Source organism: Prunus dulcis, chromosome 6 (genome assembly GCF_902201215.1).
Source record: "Prunus dulcis chromosome 6, ALMONDv2, whole genome shotgun sequence".
Lineage (NCBI taxonomy): Eukaryota > Viridiplantae > Streptophyta > Magnoliopsida > Rosales > Rosaceae > Prunus > Prunus dulcis.
Window position 1 is genome coordinate 3,239,919 of NC_047655.1, and position 20,259 is coordinate 3,260,177.

General features: G+C 35.7%; 4 protein-coding genes across 4 annotated transcripts; 3 read left to right on the top strand and 1 right to left on the bottom strand.

Annotated features, from left to right (window-relative positions):
* Positions 1–78: 78 nt before the first annotated feature.
* LOC117631681 lies at positions 79–1,071 on the top strand. The gene is made up of 2 exons (XM_034364959.1): positions 79–455; positions 556–1,071. The coding sequence occupies exons 1-2, from the start codon at positions 288–290 to the stop codon at positions 658–660; spliced, it is 273 nt and encodes a 90-aa protein (XP_034220850.1). The 5' UTR covers positions 79–287; the 3' UTR covers positions 661–1,071.
* A 172-nt stretch (positions 1,072–1,243) lies between these two features.
* On the top strand, positions 1,244–5,317 carry LOC117631680. The gene is made up of 4 exons (XM_034364958.1): positions 1,244–3,394; positions 3,605–3,743; positions 4,072–4,205; positions 4,306–5,317. Exons 1-4 carry the CDS (start codon positions 3,255–3,257, stop codon positions 5,138–5,140), a joined length of 1,248 nt encoding a protein of 415 aa, XP_034220849.1. The 5' UTR covers positions 1,244–3,254; the 3' UTR covers positions 5,141–5,317.
* Positions 5,318–7,733: 2,416 nt separating this feature from the next.
* On the bottom strand, positions 7,734–10,278 carry LOC117630665 (CBL-interacting serine/threonine-protein kinase 10). The gene is made up of 2 exons (XM_034363363.1): positions 10,175–10,278; positions 7,734–9,763 (listed from the first exon to the last, which is right to left on the bottom strand). Exon 2 carries the CDS (start codon positions 9,335–9,337, stop codon positions 7,943–7,945), a length of 1,395 nt encoding a protein of 464 aa, XP_034219254.1. The 5' UTR covers positions 9,338–9,763; positions 10,175–10,278; the 3' UTR covers positions 7,734–7,942.
* A 7,887-nt stretch (positions 10,279–18,165) lies between these two features.
* LOC117630666 (LOB domain-containing protein 13) lies at positions 18,166–19,013 on the top strand. Its single transcript, XM_034363365.1, has 2 exons — positions 18,166–18,477; positions 18,570–19,013. Exons 1-2 carry the CDS (start codon positions 18,244–18,246, stop codon positions 19,011–19,013), a joined length of 678 nt encoding a protein of 225 aa, XP_034219256.1. The 5' UTR covers positions 18,166–18,243.
* Positions 19,014–20,259: the final 1,246 nt, after the last annotated feature.

A 20,259-nucleotide genomic window follows, 5' to 3' on the forward strand; every position in this document is an offset into this window, starting at 1 on the left:
CAAACTGGTGGAGCTAAAAAAATAATTGAAAAATGAAATTGAGACATGTGTATTTGTGTGTGGAAGAGTTAGGTCGAATGCAATTATCTCATGGCTTGGATCCAAAATTCCAAATCAAACTTGAATAGTTTAGTCATGACCTCATTTCCATAACCAAAATTGACCAATCTTCAACTGCACCCTTCCCACTCCCTCTCTTTTCATCTCTCCCACAAAAACTACTCATTTCTCAATCATCTCTCTTTCTCTCTCTTTTCTCTGTGTATGTCTGAGATTGAGAAAGAGAAATGTGTCCCCTGAGGCTGATTTTGATCTTCCTCTCAGCCACTCTGGCTGGCTTCTTCGTCCTCAGAAACCTCAAATCCGAACCCAAATTGGATACTCCGCACCATGAAGAACATGAGACCAACCACCACCACCAAAACCCCAACAACTCTCCTAACCGATTTTCCAAGGTTCCCAATCCATTTTCACCTTTAATTCTCATTCAAGTTTCGTTTTTGTCTTCTGGGTTTTTCTCTGTTTGAACAATTTGGCTGTTTCATGTGCTTGCAGGTTCGGTCAGCCATGGAATCAGGGTTCTGGACCATTGTGGACATGGGCAGTGGACGCTATCTCTGGAGGCATTTTGTCTCAGCGTCCCCAAAACCATCAAATTGATCTTCTTTGGGGCACTTGCTGTCGCTTATAATAACACACACGTCCAGGTTTGAGATTGACTATGGTGGCTTATCATATCATTTTGTTACTTGTTAGTAACGAAGGTTCATTTTGGTAAGAAAAGAATCCAAGATGTTGTAATTTTAGACCCAACTGAAATCCGAATGTTGTATGCTCTCTGAAAATGGCGCTGTAGCTGTAATTACCATTCAGCAACAATATCCATCCCATTGTATTGTAATATTGCTATTTCCGTTATCTGGTTTTTGTATTGACTATCAAGTATTGAAGTGTGGTGTGGTTCTCTTACTGTGGAAATATTTCACAAGGTCAATATCCACCTCCCCATCTCACTGTATTTATGTGCTATATAAACCAAGGATCACAACCTTTGGCTGCTTTTATACATTATACGTTTCCTTGTTAATGTTATTTATAACAAGACCATGCTATAAGAAATTCTCCTTTATCTTTCAACCATGCTATCAGTGTAAACCATTTGAATGTACATTAATCATTATGAACAGATACTTCACTTGATGTTAATGAAAAGGCCAAGGAAGGTATATTATGAAATGCACATTTACAACGCCAAAGGTTGGGATCCACCAGTATTCACACCTATGGTTGCACGCACAAACATAAGTATCGTTTCTATGTCTGTGGTGAGGGATTTTGTATCTGTTTCTTGGTTAAGCGTAATGGTATTGTTGTTTGCCATGGCTGCTTTGTTTCTGTGCTTCGTTTCTGGTTAATTCAGTTTGGGATTTGAAACCCAGAGAATCTCTCTCTCATATATGGCCTAGTGCCGCTGTCGTATCCTGTGAACCAAAGTGATTGTGTTGCTTATTTGTGCTGGACTTCATAAACTTCTTCTTGGTTGTTGACATGTGTTAGGGCATCTGCAAGGGAGTGTTGTGATGCCATTCATGTTAGTGCTTTGTTTCTGGCTCGTTAAGTTTGGGATTTGAAACCCAATATAGAGAATCTCTCTCATACACGCACACATGCATGTGCAGCCTATATGGCCTAATGCCACTTTCGTATCCTGTGAACAAAAGTGATTGTATTGCTTAGTTGTGCTGGACTTTATAAACTTCATCTTGGTTGTTGACATGTGTTAGGACATTTGCAAGGGACTGGTGTGATGCCATTCATGTTACTTCTGTTTGAGATGTAATTCATATGTGGATTTTTAGTCTCTAGTAATGGTAGTTTCTTGTGCATCCTTGCTTGAAAATTTAGGCCAAGATTGTACATTTCTGGTTTTCTGATTGTAGTCTGTCCTTGTATGTGTTATCTTTTTCCATCATATGAATTGCAATATGACTCTTTTATTCCATGTTAATTGCTCCGGATTAATGCTTCCCTCCTATGTGTCTATGTTGCTTTACCTCAAATTTTGTGCCTGTTGTTCCCTCAGTTGAATTTTATTTATTTATTTTTAAAATAGGAAAAATTCATGTCGTTTTCCAGTGAGCTCTTTCAATCTTCAAGTTTCCATGAGGTAGGAGCATTTGATTTAAGATCATTTGAAAGTTGAATGCTTAGAGTTTCATATTCTCATAGTGTTTTGCCAAAGTTATCACACATATCAATAGAGTCGGCTCCTTCTTTTGTAATCTCTGTTTCATCATCATTACAATCATATAATGTTGTAGTTATCTGATGTTTCTTCATTTTCATTACAAAACTGGACATCTTTCATGTGAAAGTTCCGATTCTTTTTATTTGTTTTGACAAGTTTTAGAACATGACCAACTAAGCGTACACAACAAACTTCAGGATAATTTTCGACCTACTTTAAGCTTACCGATAGAGAATGAATTTTGAATTCGTAACCACTAACATGGGGTCGTGTTTTGCTTCTTGAAGTCTAGCCACTAAATATGAGGTTAGCTTGGAAATTACTATATGGTGTCTTAGGATTTGGATGAACTGGATTTCAGTTTCTGTAAATCGTAAAGCATATGAACAAATTGAAACTTGTATCCTGGCATTGTAACAAACTCACGATCGACTTGATATTGATGTTTGTATTTACATTCCAAGAGTAGCAGAGTGCCTATGTATATGGTACTCAAGTGCTTTCTTATCTTTGTTTCCTTATAATTCTCACCAGACTATAGTAACTCACCTGATCTTCAAATGATCCATCCACAGTTTGATCGACATCCATTAACTCCCTTCACAAATTCAAAATGATGCTTATTTGTAATGCATGATTTAAAACACAAGTCAGGTAAATAAGATCAAGAAATATGAGGGTTCCTGTAGAATCTATCATCTGATAGAAAGAAAATCAAACCTCCTCCAAACCCAGATCAAGAAATATGGGATAAATAAGAAAACGAAAATAAAATTTTACTTGACACGATCTTTTGGTGGATAAAGAAACAACCGGCCACGTGGCAAAAACATGGGTACTCTTAAGTACCACCACAAGATCCTGACCGTAGAAAACCGAATCTGAGGCGCAGAGTTCAAACAGTGAAAAGGGTAAATAAAATATATTCCAACGGTCGAATTGGATTCACTCCATTTTGATAGGAAACGCCTGTCCGTCTGTGTGCGAGAGAGAGAGAGAGAGAGAAATGAGGCAGAGAAGAAAGATTGGATCAGAAATCCCAGAAAACCGAATCGGGGAGGAGAAAGAAGCAGAAGAAGGACGATTCTTCGCATGCTATCTGTTGACCTCTCGCAGCCCCCGCTACAAAGGCCACACCTATATTGGGTACCTTCCATCTTCCCCCAGTTTTTTTTATTCTTATTATTTTTTTTCAAATTCTCAATCTGTTCTGAATAATCAGATCAATCTTGATTTGAACATTTTCGATCTGAACTTCTTTAAAGTTTGAGACTTTCTTTTAGAGCTTGGATTAATAAGAGAGCCCACTTTAACTCTCTGTCTTTGTGTGTGTTTCTTTGGGTGATGCTGATACAGATTCACAGTGAACCCACGGCGTCGTATAAGACAGCACAATGGTGAAATAGGGCAAGGTGCTTGGAGAACGAAGCGGAAGCGTCCATGGGAGATGGTCTTGTGCATCTATGGTTTCCCAACTAACGTTTCTGCTCTCCAGGTCTCTTCATTTCTTTCTTTTTTTTCTCTTTACAATTACTTGTCTATGCATTGCTCTGTATGATCTGTCTATGTTTTTAATTTGATTGATTGGGACCAAATTAGATACAAATTTTCTTGAGAATTATATTCTGATAATTATGTCATTTGAGGATATTTCCAGCTTGGTTGGGTTGGGACCCATCTTGAGTTGGCACCAATTCTAGGATCAATTTGGACCTGGTTAAAATTTGATTAATTGGGATTGAAGGTTTTGTTTATTATTTTAGGATTGATATTAATTGGAAATTTGGGACCTTCTTTCTAATATTCCCTTTGGAACTTTGCAGTTTGAATGGGCCTGGCAGAACCCAACTGTATTAAAGGCAGTTAGGCAGGCTGCTGCAAGCTTTAAATCCCTGGGAGGGCTTGTCAGCAAGATCAAACTTGCATACACCATGCTCACCCTCCCTCCTTGGCAGAGGTATCATCTTATTATCTTCCATGTGAGTTGTGAATGGGTGAATATACATATGCTTTTGCTCTTATTGATGGAAAGTGATATTGTTTGTATGTATCATCAGCTTGAACATCACTATAAACTTCTTTTCAACCCAGTACACCAAACATTCTGCTGGTTGTCCACTCCTTCCAGAACAGATGAAGGTCAAAGTCTGCTCCATGGATGAGCTTCCTTCATGTACTAAACTATCTGATGACCTTTTGGAAAATGAAGATGAGTGGTGTAATGAAAGGGAATTTGATGAAGATATGAATACCAGTACACTACACGATGAAACAATATCGGACTTCATGGGTCATAATTCAGCAGATGATCAGCAGAGTGATAGTGGCAATAGAATGAATGATAGTGGCAATAGAATGAATGAAGTATACGGATGCAGTAAAGTAGGAGAAGATGAGTGGTATAATGGAAGAGAATGTGATGAAGCTATGAATGATGGTACATTACAGGAAGAAATATTATCTGATCTTATAGTTCAAAGTTCAGCAGATGATCAGCAGGATAATACCGCCAAGACAAACAAAGCACATCAAGGCAGTCAAGAAGTAGGAGAGGATTGTACAGAGCAATTTGGTTTTATCGCATCGCCAGTGAGAACGCCATCTTCAAATGTCACCACCTCATTTGGCACAGAAGTAACTAAATATATAGGATCTGCTGATGCCATTAGTGTTAAATTGGGCCGACCTGCAATGGAACAATTGACAACTATAGTTGCAGACCATCAGTCGCCCAGCAGAAGCTATCTCCGGCCTTGTGGAGCTGAGTTAATAGATTTGACAACCCCAGCTTCCCTATGCAGAAGCCATTTATGTGGCAAGAAGAGTAGAGTTGCTCCTGTTTATCCTCGGATTATTGACTTGACTAAGTCTCCCAATTTCATCCAACTATAGGAGGACTTGGACATGTATACTACAACAATCAAACAAGTTTATATATGTTTGATGATTTTATGGTTTGGTCGAATAATTTAGTGGAATTTATTGTCATCTTTGCCTGATGGCACATTGTTAGCCTTCTGGTTCAAGTCTTACAGTTTGAATGAAATAAAAGATCTTTTTTACTCGCTACATTTCATTCTGTTATTGTATTTCACATTTCATCTGGTCTATGAATTATGAGACTGGAAGATGTGCTGTGTTGCTAAATTCTTTGTTGGCATACTGGTATTTCCAAGTTAATTAGAGCGATTTTAAGTTACAACTAGCTATCAAGTATAATTCAAGAGGCAGCTCTAATATTTGGTCAAACTAACAAAGTAAGAGTAAATTTACTGGACAAATAGAATCAGTTCATTGATTTGAATCACTTTGTAACTCACAAGGTAGACAATTAAAGAAACTAAAGCCGATCAAAATTGTGGTACAAGTATATTCAATACTCAGTTCTCTGCATTACATACAGTGAAAATTAGACAACTACAACCATCACTTGTAGAATGAATGTCATACCAGCCAGGAGCTCATCCATTAACTATTGGGACCAGTTACAGTAGCGGATGTCGGCTAATGATTGGTTGTCCACATCTCAATGTTAGTTGGGTTACAAGCTTCCACTACTTTGTGTTTCACCAATGTCGAAGGTAGTCAGATCAACATCTTCAGATAGCACAAGATCAGCCCAGTTAGGCAGTTCGCTAATGATTGGTTGCCCACATTCTCAAAGTTACTTAGGTTGCAGACTTCCTCTACTTGGGTTTGACCAATGTCGAAGGTAGTCGGATCAAAAACATCATAAGAGACCACATAATTCTCAAAGTTATTTGGGCTGCAAGCTTCCTCTACTTGGGTTTCACAAAGTAGTTGTTCAACATCAAAAATAGTATGCTCCTCATAGAATGTCGAATCCAACGGATCAACATCATAAGAGCACACAAGATCACCACCAGTTAGACTAGAATAGCAGCCTTGTTGTACATGTGACGATGATTCTATTGATCCCATTTGATTATCTTTTTTCATCTTTTTGTTTGTGCTCATCTTCTTTTGTTCTTGATCTTGTGATGAACGCTTTAAATTTGTTTCCTTAACCCCGACCTATCGTTCTTCCTCATCCGACTAATCACGAAATTGAAATCGTAACTACGATCAGTGTAGTTATTCTTGGGACCAACAAAAAGGCTATATTCATCTAATAACCATGTTGTGTGCTCCTCTGAACCTTGATTCTCATATCGAAATTTTTGTTTTCGTCCAATGGCGTTAGAGTTTCCATTGGCCTCAACCTGTTTGGAGGATTCTGTTTCGCTCCAAGTACCACCGTGCCCAATGTGCAATCCATGAGCTTCGGGGTTAACCGCTTGAGCTCGGAGAAGAAATACAAGTTTTCATCAACAAGTTGAGGCCTTCTGTACTCTTTCCAAAGCTCCAACAGCTCCGAATTGTTGCCGAAGAGATTGCACTCATGGATGACGTTGTGTTATGACGACGTTAACAGTTGTCTCTCTAGCAACAACTTCTGGAGAAAGAAAGAAACCCACAAGCTCTTGATCAGTGGGGTGGAAACGGAAACCTAACGGCACATTCTCATGTGACATTGCTTGCTGCTGCTAATTAACTAACACAAGAGAAAAGAAGTTCTTGTTTCTCTTTTTATGTGTTGCTGAAGTTTTGGTGCGGAGAAAGAGCAATAGATCTCACTGGTATTTATAAGCAGTGAGTGTAGTAGGATTTTCAAGTTTCCTTGGTGAGCAGGGAATAGAAATCCATATGACATAAGGAAACTCTTTTTTTGGTTTTTTGTTATTTGTTTTAAATTTGTAAGAAATTTGGAAAGTTTGTTTTTTTTTTATAAAGAAATTTGGAAACTCAGAGTCGGTTTTGTCTTTATTTAATAGCAGCCTTTATTTTGCTATGTTTTTTCATTTTAACTCCAAATACTTTGATTGGTAAAATATATACATTAACTTAAAATTTGAAGTAACTATGGAAATTTTGGAAAGTAAATAGCCTTTGCTAATAAATTTTGGAATCTGTAAAGAAGAGTATCTGGAAAAGAAAAAATAAAGCTTTGGAAAAAGGATTTGTCAAATTTTATTTTTTTTGGGTCAGATTGGAAAAAAAAAGAGTTTAGCCAGTGCAGAAGTCCCATGTTTCTCGATTGAGTTGATAATTTCACAATAATCTCTCAAGTTCTTGCAAGCTTTTTTAATTTTTTTGGTAAAAAAAGAACAGGGTAATCGCTTATTTTTATTGCACGTAGCTTAAACCTTGACATCATGTGTTTTGAGTCTTCAACTTGTGTTTTGAGTTCAACTATATGTTAAGCACTTGGAGAGCAGGACAGAAAAGGGGCCCCTCTCATAGTTAGTATTCAACTACCACAACGCTTACAAATTCTTTAATCTTTTTTAAAGGATCCAAATCATTGAATAATCTCAGGAAAAAAAGAAAAAGAAAAAAGAAGAAGGGAGAATGCTGCGTTTATCAAGATCAGTATCAAGATATTCAAAATTAGCTAGTTTAATATATATATGTAAAATAGATATGAAAAATAAATGCAGAAGCTCCCTTAATAAAAATGGATAAGAAAATACACGACTACTTTGAATCTTTGTGACCATGTACATACAAGAACAGCAACAAATTTATTAAGACTGTCATGACCCTCCCAAGGACAAACACAAAGTTGAAACTTTTGCAGACTGAAATGTACAAATAAACATAAGATACCATGGGAAAGCTGGCAATTTGTTACTATTGTGGCTGATGCTGTTGTAGTTGTTCTTCTTGTGGCTGCAGTTGCAGTTGTTGCTGCTGCTCCTGCAGCTGTTGCTCTTCCTCACCTTGCCAAACCCAGACTATATCTTGCAGAGCAGGCCTTATGTCCTCCAGCATCTTCTGGTATTCCAATGTATCTCCATTTGATTTCTTCAACTCAACCAGATGAAAAGTTGGAGTAATCTGAAATATCTCTGCATCTATGGACAAAATCCCCATTCTACCTTCCTTCAGTGCATCCATTTTCAACAATCCATCATCCTTCTTCTTCACTTTGAGCTTCAGATGCTTAGCCATTTCTTCCAACTTTGAGATGATGACTGGGCCAGGTTGTCTGGAAGTGAATCTTGCTTCTCTGTTGAGAGAATCTTTTTCGAACAAGCCAGACAGATCAAAACCAGCAGAAAGCGAGATAATATCAAAAGCATTCAAGTTTGGAGGTCTCGCTGGTTCTTGCTTTGCCTCAGCAGCCAAACTACTATTCTCAGAGGGACCAGAAGCTTCTGCACTTATTGGAGCCACATCCTTGTTTTCTATTTCAGATTTCATATTTTTGGCGTTTGTTCCCTTTCTGAACCAAGAACTCTCCTTAACTTTGGCTAAGGAAACCCTAGTATTGGGATTTGGATCCAACATCTTATACAGTAGCCTACGTGCTTCTGGTGAGAACCAATTAGGGCATCTAAATTCTGCTTTGCCAATCTTCCTGTACATCTCCATCAAATTTGGATCATGAAACGGGAGATAACCTGCCAATAAGACATACAAGACCACCCCACAAGACCAAATATCAGCTTTCACACCATCATAGCCTCTCCTGTTAATAACTTCGGGAGCAACATAGGCAGGAGTACCACAGGTGGTATGAAGCAGACCATCTTGGCGCTTGCTTTCAGCGAGGGCACTTAACCCAAAATCTGAGATTTTTAAGTTATCATTCTCATCTAGCAATAAGTTCTCTGGCTTTATATCCCGATGATAGACACCCCTACTGTGACAGAAATCAAGTGCATTGATTAGCTGCTGAAAATATTTCCTTGCAACGTCCTCCTTCAGTTTTCCTTTAGCAACCTTGTTAAACAGCTCACCGCCTTTAGCATATTCAATGACAAAGTATATCTTAGTTTTGGTGGCCATGACCTCATAAAGGTGTATAATGTTAGGGTGCCTAACCAGTCTCATAACAGATATTTCTCTCTTGATCTGATCCATCAGCCCAACCTTCATAATCTTATCTTTGTCAATAACCTTAATGGCCACACCCTGATTAGTTATCAAGCTCCTTGCATAGTAAACCTTGGCAAAAGTGCCTTGACCTAGTACTCTCCCTATCTCGTATCTTTGCATCAGCACATTCGATTTATTCTCCATTCCAACCTAAAAAAGCTAATAAACAACAAACACACAACTTCCCCCTGCTAATATGATCTAATGATCCACAATCTAGAGAGCAGGAGTTTATAATAATACAAGAAGTTCAACCGTCCTCGCAATGGTCATGCATTAACACAACCGGCACTGCATACATACTAGCTGGCCCAACTCGCTTTTGGGAACCAAGAGAAAACCAATTGTGATTTAGAGGTCCAGCACCAGCAAGAATCAAGAAAGACAGTTCTATTATAGACACAACCTCACGGAAGGCAGAGTCGTGAGCGCTCAGGCACATCTTTCAGCATTCCCAGGATTTTTACTTCCAAAAGAATGTTTAAATTATGCACACAAACACTAACTCGATGCTCTTTCAACAAAATACTGAAAATTTAGCACAAATTTGCGGCTTAAAGCCTTTGAACCCTGAAAACGCACAAACAGCACCGCCATCAAAACACAAAAAAGCAACAACCTTTCTCACTTCTCCCTAAATTAAAACCAACCCTTTGGAACAATTATACGTAGTTACTCATATTAAGCTCTAATTTAAGGAAAAAAAAAATTGAAAACACATAAAGCTTCAAAGTTAATTCCATTTTTTGTTTTCAAGAAATTAAAAAACCCACCGATTAGCAGAGGAGCCAGAAAAAATTACAAAGGAACAGATCTTAATGAAAAAAACTAGCTAACTCTTCTATTTGCGCAAATCAGCATCAAATGTTAAGGTTGTTAACTGAAAATTACAATTCCTTGATGTTTCAATCAACTCATAAATAGCATAAACAAATTTAAAAGGGAACGAAAATAAAATAAAATAAAAGTCGGAAACCATACCTTCTGGTAGACGAAGAAGCTCTTGTGAGTATGGACCCCCAAAACCGGAGGCCGAACAGAGAGAGAGAGAGAGAGAGAGAGAGAGCAAAGTTGAAGTTGGTGCTCAAATTTAAAAAATTTACGTTAAAATTAACTTTATTATAATTAAAAGTTTTGGGTCATTATATAATACATTTACCTGGTTTGACCATAAAAATAAAAAGAAGTATATTACCGGACGGCCACAAACCAGGAACACAATCTGTGGGCCTAGCGTTGGCGTGTAACCCATGCGATGCGAGAAAAACAAGTTCAAGTGTGTGCCCGCTCACGCTAACATTCCTAGAATAGTTTTTGTTTTTTGTTTTTTTGGGAAGATTTTTTGTTTAGGATCTAAATTTAGAACAAGCATAGCTACTCTAGAGAAATGCCTAAAGAAATCATATTTTTAGGTTGTATTAGCTGGCTATATAATCTAGTCAGCTAATATAATTATCTAATAGACGAGATTGATCGATTCATATAGAAATCAATAAACGTTATCGTTAGGTTAATATATTTTCATTAGTGTAAGTGACAAATAGCTCGATATTATTTTAAACGTCATTTACTTTTGGAAATTTCTTCATTTTACTCTTATATAAAAAGTTTATGAATTCGCCAATCAGTGGCGGATCTAAGAATATGTTCGCAAGAATATTACAAGTTACAGTTAATTAAAAATGAACATAGAGTTAATCTCATACTAATCCATGACTCAAAGTTACTCACTTGCCCACCTTATCTTTGGGGATTATCATAATACATTTTAGTTTTGTTGATCGGCTTCTTATTATTATATAATTGGATGGAGAAAAAAAAAAGGACTTTAAGGATATATCTTTTAATGGTTGACAACATCTATATAAAGAAAGCATGGAGAGAAATTGGTTTGTGGTGGAAAGAAAAAAAGTGCCAAATTCCAATTTGGACACTTGAAGCTCATATCGTCTGCAAAAAGAAAACGTGGCCGCCTGCTGCCTTATGAGCCTGGTGACTGTTAGGTTTGGTATTTGATTTGCTTTAGCTCCTTCACCAACCAAACTCAACTACAAGCAAGAAAAAGGTCCAGTCGACATAGTTTTTGATTGTTTAATAGAACCACAAGCCCAACACTGTTGCATCAACAAAAATAGCCCAATACCACAATGCAAAATAGAAATCATTGCCTCGTTTATCTACACTTACCCATTGTGCGTAAGAGAATCCATGTGACAAGGGCTCCTTAATTGCAATTCTAATTTGGCTGGTTTTTATTTTTCAAATAATTCTGTATAAATCCAATTCTTATGATAAAATTTGGGTACAATCCACACATGTATTGTTAATAATGCAAGTTCTCTGACTTCAATGCCACATAGGATTACATTCCTTTTCTAAATTTATGATGTAATCATATATATTTTTTCTTTTTAAATTTATTTTCATGTTCCAATTATGCCCTTATGATTTAAATCGGGAAAGGCTTATTTATATCACAATAATTAGCTAATTAATACAACTATTAATTCTAATTGCAATTCATAAACGGGTAAGAAATTAATTTTAGGATTACTATATTTGATCTTTTAGTTAATTATGATTTGAATTTATAAAATATTTTCTTGTCTATCCATTTTAATTTTGAAAATCCCATAAACACGAGCTGATGATACAAAAAAATCAATAAATAAATTTCCTATAATCTTTCTTCTTCATTTTGTTCATCTTCTTCCTTCTTCTTCCTTCTTTTTCTTCTTACAATCCTATGGAGGAGGTATAATTATCTATGGACTAGGAATATACATGAATGTTAATTACCTTTGGAGGAGGTATACATATGAATTCTATTTATCTATGGAGGAGGTATACATATGAATGTTAATTACCTATGGAGGAGATATATGATATGAAATTACCTATGAAGGAGGTATACACAAACCTGCAAAGCAGGTAAATCAAACCAGGATAAATTGAGATTAATTGTAGAAATGTGATATTAATTTATTGACTGCAGTAATTAATAAATTTTAGAGGATTGACTGTACAATAGCAATATGTGTAAATGTTTTAAAAACAATGGCTAAGGCTTTGCATACTTGGCTGGCCTGTTGAGTCGCTGGACCCAATTTTACATCAAAAGAGAGGTGGACTGCATTCATAGTGCAAACTCAAAATTGGACCTATATCGAAAGACCCCTTTATTTTTTTGCCATAGGAAAAGAAAGATGGTTTTCTTACATATAATTTAAGTATAATGAAACTTGAGACTACTGGTATGCAAATTAAGACTTATTTCCACTAGTTAGACACCATTGACATATTAATACGAGTTAATAAACTGACCGCACCCATTTAGGACTGCTAGCTTTGAACGGAACACTATGTTAATATGTATTTTTTTTTCTAGAAGTAAGTACTTCAATGTCAAAAAAATTATTTAAATGTGAAGTGCTTCCTAAAAAAAGCACTTAGAATTGATTGTTTTAAGTTTTTTCACCAAACAAGTAGAAAACACTTTGGTCCTTTCAAAAAGCAGTCCAAACCGAACTAAAATTTTAGTAATTTTCAAGTGTTTTTGCCCCTTTTTTTTTTATTTCTAGTAGTGCCTCTTTTTATTTCGGCGTCTTTTCCACCATCTCAAAAGAAACATGACGATTGAGGCTAAACCAACCAACCAACCAACACATACATCATGTTCTTAACAATTTGCAAGCACCTTCCAGGTTCCAGGATATAAAATGTTTGAAAACAATGACTTGACATTTTATAAATGCATGTCAATTCGAATTAGGTTAGTTTAGAATAGGTTGACTTAGTAACATGAATACACGTTTATTCTTTAATCCCATTTTCAATAATAATGGTATTCTTGAGACTGAGATTTTGATTCACAGATCGCCTTAATCGCCGCTCTTAAGGCAACAATTACAGGAAAAATTGTCTCAAAGGTTCGTTAAAGGCCACCCCCAGCTTATATAAACAACAATTATTTTCAGGTGTCTTTAACTAATTATATAATAACAGACTCAGAATTCAAGCAATTCAGTGAAGCACATGGCACCTGCCTCCAGGCTCAAAGCCATGCTGCATCTGCTTTAATTTTGCAGTGTGCTGGTGGAAGTGATATAACTGCAAATGCATTTTTTAATGGACATGCACATAAATTATCAACATAATTATAAAATCTGCAGAGTTTTTTATTATAGAAAAAGTGATAGTAATTTATTGATAAAAAAATATAATAAAGTATAAAGTAATCATAATGTCAAATATGAGTACAATATTTGAGTGATTAAACATAAAAAAATAATTTGGTTTGATAATATATGGAGAGAATTACGCATAATCATAAAAAGACTTAAAACTTCAATTTAGCAAATAAAAGTATATGTACTCAGATTTACAATACAGATTCACCGTGCAACGATAAAATTGACAAATCCGTATCGAAAAGTAAAATATACAAACTTCAGCAAAAGGCAGAGCTATTGAGAAAGCAAAATGAATAGAATATGTATGTAAGTGTAGCTGACTTTTACAGTTATGATGAATAAGAATACTCCAAATAGGATCAACATGAACTATTATAAAAAATGCAGCAAAAAATATGCTTTGTCTTAATGTTGGCTCAAAACGTTAGGTTTAAATTTAAGAAAGGCTGCGTTTCACACCCAAGGACCTTAGCTAAACCCAAAGGTTGGGTTTACTGGGTTTTGATCCAAATTGCCTTGAAACTTCACAATCAGAGATGAAAGAAAGCTAAAGTTTGGCAAATTAATTAATATACTAAATTATAACACTTAATTCTCACAGGATATTATATATATTTTTATTTTCTACTAAAAAATTCAATAATCACAAGCCGATCCTTCAAAGTAGCAAAGATGCATGAGACTTGCCACCTGTGTGTGTATATATATTTTGGTTAATTAGCCAGACCCTTTTTATTTATTGAAGCGAAACAATGCTTCAATTCAACGCTTCCAAATCACAAGCACCACAGCAACTTCTCTAAGCAACCCAACAAGAGAAAACAAATTTGTCCATGGCTAGCTTCTCATCCACACTTGAAGATCACTACCATGGAGGAGCCTCTGCTTCTGTTTCAATTCCATTCGATTGGGAATCTCAACCAGGCACACCAAAATCCAAGTACCTCCAAAACCCTACTCCCCCTCCTCTCACACCTCCACCTTCCTACTTTTACACAAAGACCAAAACACCCTTGAGGAAAAAGCACTCCAACTCTCTTATTTTTCACAATATTTTCCCCAAGATGCGTAGTAGTACTAGTACTTCAAGAAAAACATCAACCCTAGCATCATCCCCAGCCTCTTATTCACCATCTCTTTCTTCTTCTTCGTCTTCGTCAGCATCCTCAACAACATATTATTCAGTCCCATCTTCCCCTATAACACCTTCGAAATTCCGGGAACGGGGTAGGTCGATGTCAAGCCCAAAGGTGCTGGTTGATTCAAGGAACATCCATTGCCATGATCGGTACGAAGGCTATGGCTCAAGAGTTTCAACTAGAACAGGTTGCTATTTAAACTTCATTAAGGTGTTCCTTAGGGAATTTCATTAAGCTTTTATAATAGTTGTTTTGCTTTAGCATTAAACATGCTTTGTAAACAAGTCGTAAAAGATCACCAATTAGCTTAATTATATCAGATTGGTACTTGGATTAATGAAATTAATGCACGTTATTGAGCTGTTAACTTTTTTTCTTTTTTTCTTTTTTCTCTTGTGCATGCCATTCGTGAATGAACATATATAACTTCTCAATGCAGAGAGAATGCGTATGCTTTATTTCATATACTATAAATGCGTTGATTACTCAACTGCGTGTGAGTGAGTGAGAGCTTTACCGCATAAATTAATCAGATGCATGCGTGACATATTTAAATCAGCTCAAACATTTGGACATGCATGCGGGTTAGTCAAGTTGGTAAGGTCCTTGTATTGTGTGTAGACCTAGTCCAGTTGGTAAGGTCCTTGTATTGTGTGTAGACCTATCAGTATTTGAGTTTATGTTGCTAACAATCTTTGTTGGTGCGCGATTTGTAATTTCCTACATAAATCCATACCGGTAGCAGCTGACAGTTGGATACCACACGTAAATCCTTCTGACTTGAGATTATGAGTTTGCCCTGACACTAGTTGTGAAAGCGGTCAATCTCCTCTTAAGCTTGGTTTTATAAATTTTTTAAAAAATAAAGTCAACCTCCCAGCTTCTTGCCGCATGTCTTGTTAGGCTTATTTTTTAGGCCCATTTCCGACCCTATAATTGGCCACCAATGTCGGCCTAAATTCATGTTCTTCTCATGGCTACCAAAGAAAAAAAAACATGAGTTGCCGGCCCTATAAAAACTTTTTATTATTATGGTTATTATTAATATATTGGGGTTTTTGAAAGGAAAAGTGAGATTAAATTTGTGTTGTTGTTGCCAACGGGGTCTAGTCCAGTAAAAAATGACATTAATTTATAAATAAGAGGTCTCAATTTTGAACTCTCATAACATCTTAATTATGTGTGTAAAAAATCTACATATCTTTTAATTTAGACTATCATTTGTACTAAAAAAAAAAAAAATCTGTACTTTTGTTTGTACAAAATAAATTTAATAAGAAAAGATTGTTAAAGATTGGGGTAAACATGGGTGCGAATTGCTAGCCTTGAACTACGGGTCAAACAAGAAAGATATAGCTTGTTTTCTTATGTCAGAATGGAAATGTATAATTGTCCATCTTATTGGGTTTTCCCTTTTTCTTTACCTACCACCATGCATGATGCTTACACTAACGGTGAGTCGGTAACACCGCTGCACCACAGAGATATGAATTATCACTTGAGCTTGAGCGTTCATGGGGATACAACTTCAATTTGTCCTTTTGGTGCCTACTAAATATGAACTGTGCTTTAGATAGGGGATCGGCTTTCCCTTTTATTGATCCCTCAAATAATTTTGTTTGAAAGACACTCTTTAGGATTCCTTATGAAAATTTTTTTAACGATTCAAATAATTTATTTTTAAGTCTACATTCATAGATCATTCTTGTAAAAAATTTGACAAATCGGAAGCCGTTTCAACATTTAATTGTGATATACAAAATCAATGAACAGAGTGCTTCAATAAAATACTAAAATTTCAATAATTCAATTGAATGGTCAAATAATATCAGTTTCAAGTGATTTTTTGTATAGATGATTTTTGAATGAATATTTACAAAATAGACGGTTTGGATTAATGAAATACAATACGGTATGGACCCTATAAGGGCTTTTAATACTCTCATTACTGACTAATTAATACAACCCACACATTCCGGTTTAGATAATACACGCTTAATTATACCTCTAAGGAAAAAGAACACACACGTTCATGTGAAAAATCTTATTTTCATCTTCTTCTTCCTAGGGTTCTTCTCTACTATATTCTCCACAGGTTATTCTCTTCACTCTTCTCCAGGTATCCATCTCTCTCTCTCATACTCTCTCCAATATGCTTCTTCTCTCTTCTCCTGTCTTCATCTTTTTTTTCTTTATATATTTCTTCTTTTATTAAATTTTGTGAAAATTAGGTTATGAGTTTTTATTTTTGTGAAAATTAGGTTAGGAATGTAATTGCATCATGAAATTATTTATTTGTCTATATTTTGCATTGAATTGAAACTCGATGTTTCAGAGAGTTTGGTTGATGGGGAGTGGATGAGTGGATGAGTTTGGTTCATAATTCAGTTTTCCAAAATTCAAGCTTCAATTTGGTCGATGAGTGGATTATTCGATTTAATATGGTGAATGTTGAAAATTAAATTTTAGTTAACTAAATTAACTAAAATGTATTTAGGCAAATTCATGATGATGGATGGATATATAGGATTAATGGCAAGAAGTAGCAAGTAAATTAAAAGCCCTTTTAACTTCCCACTAAATTACTCGCTAATTTCCCCATGAATTTAAATTTTTATTAAATTATCAAAGTATTTATAATAATAAAAAAATAGTCTGATCCGATGTTATTCGGAACAACACTAAATACAGTATAATTTAATCAGACTATTTATCCAGAATAATACAAAACGCCTTATAATATTATAGATAAACAGTTAGTACTCTCCGAGATATATTAATACTATCCGATAAAAATTAATCAATACAGTCCAGCATACTAAACGAACCCTAAGAGTGTCCCTCAAATAATTTAACCACTGTTATTCTATACATGTACTCAAGTGCTAATTGATTAGAAAATTAATACGACACTCTAACCATTTATTTGGGCCCATTTTTCAATGTGTCTCATTACAAAAGTTCATTAAAATTGAACAGCACGTTTAGTTATGTAACAATGTTGAAACAAAAGCAAAAGTTCATTAAAATTGAACAGCGCGTTTAATTATGTAACAATGTTGAAACAAAAAAGACGAGTGCAATGATACGATAGATAATGAAGTTATTTAATATAATAATTAAAATGGTTAGACGATTGAGAACCTAAAAAATGAATGGCAGTGTGACTATTTTGGAGGGGGCACTAAAAGATGAAAATGGTCGTGTAAAGTGAGACATTACACCTATGACAAATTAGTAAAAATAAAAACCATAACCAAATCCTTTGGATTGTATCTATATCACCGACTTTGAGAATTTAATATCAGATTCTTGAACCATTTTCTCATACCCTTTTGTTTGTTTCTTATAATAAACATTCACCTACTTCCCATTGCCTTATAAGCACTGTCTTCCCCCATTCTCAAACTTTCTTCTTTCTCCTCCTCTCCTCTGTCTTTGCTTCCCAACCTCATCCAGAGTACAATAGCAGAATATATGTCCAGAGACAGGTACCTATTTTTCTCAAAAGGATTGTTAAAGATGGTGGGAAAAAGATATAATTTCTCTTATTTTTTTTAAAAAAATTGTGAATTGTTCAAATCTTTGTATATAGATGCTTTTTTTTCTTTTTCTCCTGACTAATTTTAATTTCTTGTTGTTTTCTAGGGACATCATAACATTGGATGAGATAGGAAAGAAGATAAGGAGGGAAAGTGATCCATCTGGTGATGATCAAATGGGAACCATGAGCACTGCTCGACATAATAATTCCTTTGGTCTTCCTCAAGGGATGATGATGGTGAACAACACAACCTTGAACACAATCACACCTTGTGCTGCATGTAAGCTCTTGAGAAGAAGATGTGCTGAAGAATGCCCTTTCTCTCCCTACTTCTCCCCTCATGAGCCCCAAAAGTTTTCAGCAGTCCACAAAGTCTTTGGTGCAAGCAATGTTTCCAAGATGCTAATTGTATTATTTATCTCCACTAATTATTTATGAATTACTTTGATTTTACCATACACCATAATTAATTTCATCATGTTTTTGTTTTAATTATGTAGGAGGTGGCTGAGAACCAAAGAGCTGATGCAGCCAATAGCCTTGTTTATGAGGCAAACCTGAGGCTTAGAGACCCAGTGTATGGTTGCATGGGTGTAATTTCAACCTTGCAGCAACAGATTCAATCTCTCCAACAAGAACTTAATGCAGTAAGGACTGAAATCTTGAGATACCAATATAAAGAGGCCACTAATCACATGGTTTCTTCTACGAATATAATGCACCACCATCCTTCTTTGGTTTCTACTTCTGGGATGGTGTCCATTGCTGGACCACCACAAGCAATTCCAAAGCCAGCGCCACCGCCACCGCCACCGCCACCACCGCCTTCTTCAGTTGTGTTTTCTTCGTCTTCTTCGTCTTCGGCTTCCTCTTTATACAATCCGTCTACAAACACCACAGGCTATAGCTCCATGTCAAGCGATAATATTCCATATTTTGATTAAAATGCCATTTTTCTTTGTTTACTTTCTGTTGATTTAGGAACTATCATGTTTGATAGAGTAGAAAAGTAATTTGACTTATCTCTACATATGGGCTTGATACAGTTTCCTTTTCCTTATGATTGAGAATTCACATGAATATTATAAAGAAACATAAACTCGGAGTCTAATTTCAACAATTTATTCCAAGTTTTATAAGTTATCTCTTTTTAATGCCTTAATTAAAAAGGGTTTTATCTTCTTCAAATGGGTTTATTTGCTATGAATATTTGATCTCATTTCATGCTCATATCTTGTATTCTAATTTTCTCCATCTTATAGGGCATTAACTGACAGACTATTCTTTAAATACAGAATAAACTTTGAAAGAATTTAAAGGTACAATAATAGATTGATAATAGATTGTGAAATCTGAAATGCAGTAGGTTGAAGCTAGACAAAAATGTTGAGAGTGTGAATATATATTAAAGGTAACGACGCACGTGCTATCACATCGCCCAATATATATTATACACCTATTTAGCTTGAGTTATGCCACGAAGATGTATTTTCCAATAGGGTTGGCAGGTGCTGACAATCTTGAAGTAGGGTTGGCACGTGTGAGGGGATTTGACTTTAGCTTTAATTTAGGTCTACATGGTACACATGCATCATGTTAATCTGTGCCAGTGAAGATGAACCAGAAACCTCATTAAACTACTTTCAGGCCGGGAGACAGAAGGTATAATCCCCTGTAAAGTTTGAAATTTTATTCGACTAAAATGTAGTTTGAAACTTTCTTCTTTACTGGTCTAGCTTTGATTTTTTTTAATTTTTTTTTATGGGGGCTCTGCTTTGCACATTTCTCTTCTAGAGATAATTATATATGCTTGATGCTGGGAGGCAAATATAGTGATCAATCTGTGTGCCAGACAAGGGTTATTTTTGACCCATTGGTGGCATGGTGCAGACCAATTTGGTGACACAATCTCTGTAGATTTGACATGCCTTGGAGTTTTTCAAATTATTCTGCCAAACAAATACCTTGTTATTTGGATTTTTCTGGTCATCCACAACATCAAAGAGACATATGAGAGAGAGAGAGAGAGAGAGAGAGAGAGAGAGAGAGGTATATAGTATGTATATGTGTATATGTCTCTTTCCCTTAGTAAGATTAGGGTGATGTATACCAATATACTTGATTAACAATACATAAACCCAGGCACATACATGACAATGCCTACACGTTCTAATTTTATTAGGACTTGAG